The sequence below is a fragment of the Primulina tabacum genome, chromosome 14 (genome assembly GCF_025594145.1).
Source record: "Primulina tabacum isolate GXHZ01 chromosome 14, ASM2559414v2, whole genome shotgun sequence".
Lineage (NCBI taxonomy): Eukaryota > Viridiplantae > Streptophyta > Magnoliopsida > Lamiales > Gesneriaceae > Primulina > Primulina tabacum.
Window position 1 is genome coordinate 35,059,193 of NC_134563.1, and position 4,126 is coordinate 35,063,318.

Consider the following 4,126-nt stretch of genomic DNA (forward strand, 5'->3'; position numbering starts at 1 on the left):
TAAGTGTTGTTTGTAGATATAAAGAATGCAATAACTTTACTGGATTGTTGAGTAATCTCGAGTGTTAAAAGGTGATTCTCACCAAAATGCCATGTAACATTTTTTTCTACGTATTCTCGTAAAATTCTTTACAATCGATCATTTACAAGTTAATGTGAAATCACATTTTCGGATCGAAGTCATATTGTCTAGATGAACTGGTTGATAACATGTTGTTCATTGGGCTCACATTTACGGGCCAAAGATGTGTTGTCTAGTGGACTCAATTTTTGATACGATAACAGTTGTCAAAGTTCCAATTTATAATCATTCATTCATTTACATTGGTTCAAGAATAATTGAAATCAACCATCTTCTCACAATAACAAATGTGCAGTATAATATGATCAATGCAATGTGATATTACAATATAATACAATTGATAAGAACTGATGATAGAACATTTACCGTGAATACCATGTAAAATGCCAAATTTCTATATAGAGAAGAAATCGGTAGGAAACCTCATATTCCTAACTTTCGTGAGAGTTTGCTTTGACTCCAATGACTTCTATATTTCTTATTATCATAAATTCAGGGTTATTTTATGTGCTAGTAAGACTACTAGATATTTGAGTAGTTTAATGTTCAAATTTTGATCAAAATTTAGTTTGATACAATTACAAGAAAAATCATATTAATTTGAAATCATCTCCAAAAAATATGAAATCTTCACAGTAGATGCTTCTTTTGAGTTATATAATTTTTGTGTAGAAGTTTTTCCCGAATTCCAAACCTATTTTGCCCAGAATTCGTATGTGCAAGCAGGCCATCAAGGACTTTTGGGTGTATAATCATTCGGCCATATTTAAATTTTCACGGGCCACCTTTCCGGCCGCCGTGCTCTTGCCTCCACGCGCAGTCGAAAATTTCTCAGTCGAATTTTGTCGTGTTCTACAACTTTTGTATTGAATATTTTTCGAAAATTCCAGCCGATCTTGTCCATATTTTATTTTTTCGAAATGGTTCTCAAAGGTTTTAAATTATCATAAATGGCTACTACAAGTGACATTTTTGGTGATCGACTGACACTTTTATAAACTAAGTAACATGACGAACAACTTTTATTTTATATAAAAGATCAAGAACAATGTATAAGATTATGAAATAAAACTATGAACATTCAACTTAGAAATGATAGTTTTCAGGCTATAATGTTCCTAACCTTGTTGGGGTTTCCATTTTTTTGGTATATAATATTGTTACACCTCCTGCACAGCACATATGATTTTCTGAGTAAGAGTGGAGTGGTATGGACTTTTTTTCAAAATTTTTAAAGAAAAGTTTGAGTTTTTGGGTAAATTTTTCTTCGCTAACTCATTCTATTTCACTTATTGTTACTTCATCATCTTAATTTTCAGGCACTGAATGCACAAAATTATCATTGTTCCTGTTGCTTTGGGGTATTTAAATAGGCTTATTTGCATGTTTTGGATTTTTTTTAGTGCCAAATGTCTAATAATTTTATTATAAATATTACTATTATTGTTACTATTTATTATTATCATCATTATTATTAATCTTTATTAGTTTTAAATTTTTTTGGATGAATATGATTTTACATATATTTGTAAGAGCACACGCATTGGTGGGTGTTATAACACCCATCATCTCATCAAAAATCGTAGGGTTCACATGCCACATACACATTACATTAACACATCTATTCTCCCACATTCATTTTAACATTCACACTCATTATTTGTAGGTCCCGCTGTCCACTCATTCATCTTATTCTTACTTTAAATTAAATATATTCAATTTCAAATTTTTTAAGAAATTTGAATTATTATTATTTAATATTAATAATAATATGTTTTTATATATTTAGTACGTAAAATAATTTAATTTTATGAGTGTCATTTATTATAAACCTAAAATTAAACGGTACAACATATAATAATAAATAACACTTGCATAAAAGTAAAAGAAAATAAATTAAACTTAAGAGAAGATGCAAAATAATAATTGATCGGAGAGTTACATTAACAAAAATGAAAATTACAATGATTGAAAATTATTATAAATGAAAATTACAATAATAGAAAATTACAATAACTTAAAATTAAATATTCCATCTCCCCCTAATCTCTTGACATAGACGTTCGTGGATGATAAGTTGCTCATATGTCATTTGCGAAGTATCCTTCGAAAGGATTGCATATTCCTTCAGTTGAACTTTGGCCATAGCAGCTTTTGCTTTCATCTCCTCTACTTCGAGTTGTTTTTGTTTCATTTCAACTTCAACTTTTTTCATGCTTGTATATTCAGTAAACTTTGCAAACATATTGTCCAAGTTTGTTGTCATACACTCCATGTCCGATCTCATTTTACCTTTTCTCTTTCTTTTTGCTGCCTTCTGACCCATTGGACGATTTTCTTCTTCGTTTAGGTCTACATGTAGGCTCGCATCTTGGTTGGATGAGGTGTTGCTTGCTCCCGACTCCGAGGTCCTTGCCTTCTTCGTGCTAACAAGGTGATCAACGGACTGTGGAGTAAACATTGGACGGTCTTTTACGATCCTCCACACATGCTCAAGATTAAATGCGATGCCGTTACTTTCCTCACGATATTTTTCATACGCAAGCCGTAGTATATCCTCATCACTGTGGCCGCTACGATATGCATTATAAATACTATTGTAATTTGCATTGAAGCGATGTACCTTTTTTTGGATGGTATTGTGCCAGTGCGATCGTATGACACTTGCACTTCTATTGGGTGTACCTGCGGGACGATTGTCATTGTAGTAGCTTGCAACACGTCCCCAGAAAGCTTCCGCCTTTTGATCATTGCCGATGATTGGGTCATCGCTGATAGTGACAAACGATCTCGCTAAGACCTCGTCTTCAACCTTTCTCCAGGTTGAGCGTTTTTTTCTACCCTCAGCGCCATAATCACATTCTCCAAATTTACGACTTCAATTGGGGATTCACGGTCGGACAATTGAGTCTCTGAGACGAAAGTCGGAGTGGCCGGTTCATTTTTCGTCGGAGAAATAAATGGCATACTGGTTGCATGTGGATTAGATGGATAGTTTGGTGGATATGGATTATATGGATAGTTTGGTGGATATGAATTATAAGGATAATTTGGTGGACATGGATTATGTGGATAATTTGGTGGGTATGGAAAATATGGATATTTTGGTGGAATTTCTGAATTTTGGGAAGATGTATTTTCTTCCGGCTTTTTTGGATAACTCACGAAATTTCTAAAAAACCCTCGGTAATTTTCGTCTATTTCGGAACAAAGTAGGATTTAAGAAATTTTTAAAAAAAGAATTGTAGATGATGAAAATAGAAGAGAAAAGATTTTTGAAGTGAAGAATAATTGTTTTGATGTTTGAAATAATTTGTGTAGTGTGTGAATATTTATAGATGAATATATTATTTTTTTATTAAACTAGCCGTTAAAATAATTTTTTAATGTTATAAATAAAAACAACCGTTAGTTTTTAATTTAACATTTTTTTAATTTATTTTAATTTCCGATTTTTTTTAAAAAAAATACAAATTTGAAATTTAAACCAATACATTAAATAACATTAAATAAGGAAACTTCATCACGTGTGTGGGGCCCGCGTTCAGCGAAGGTTTGTGAAAAATCGTCGCTAATTATCCAATTTTTTTTAAAAAAACTGACACATGGGCGTTCAATTGTTTGAACGCCCCACACCCTCTCTCATGTGAGTGGGAGAGTGGGTGTTAAATGGGTGTTATAAAATTTATTTCTTTCGAGAAAATACAATAAAAATGAGGATATTTTTGGATAAGAGCTAATTAAAATATTAAAACTAAAATTAGATAGCAAGCAAAAATAATAAATTGAAAAATAATTGAATAACCAAAATGAGTATACTAAAAGAAAAAATTCAATCTTACCAAATTCTGGTTTAAGGGGGTTCCATTATTCAATTGTATTAATGTTCATCGACTAACATATTATTTATTCACGCAGTTACTAGTAATTAACCTTAGAATTATAGCATAACCGTTAAAGTCCTTGTGTTTTCATAATTTAATTGATCAAACCCTCTATCCGGTCAAAACTTATCAATAATCAATTGGACACGATATCGTTCCAT

The 4,126-nt window shown here is 31.6% G+C and overlaps 1 protein-coding gene across 1 annotated transcript; it reads right to left on the minus strand.

Moving 5' to 3' along the window:
• Positions 1–2,104: 2,104 nt before the first annotated feature.
• LOC142523980 (uncharacterized) lies at positions 2,105–2,850 on the minus strand. The gene is made up of 2 exons (XM_075627708.1): positions 2,705–2,850; positions 2,105–2,654 (listed from the first exon to the last, which is right to left on the minus strand). The coding sequence occupies exons 1-2, from the start codon at positions 2,848–2,850 to the stop codon at positions 2,105–2,107; spliced, it is 696 nt and encodes a 231-aa protein (XP_075483823.1).
• Positions 2,851–4,126: the final 1,276 nt, after the last annotated feature.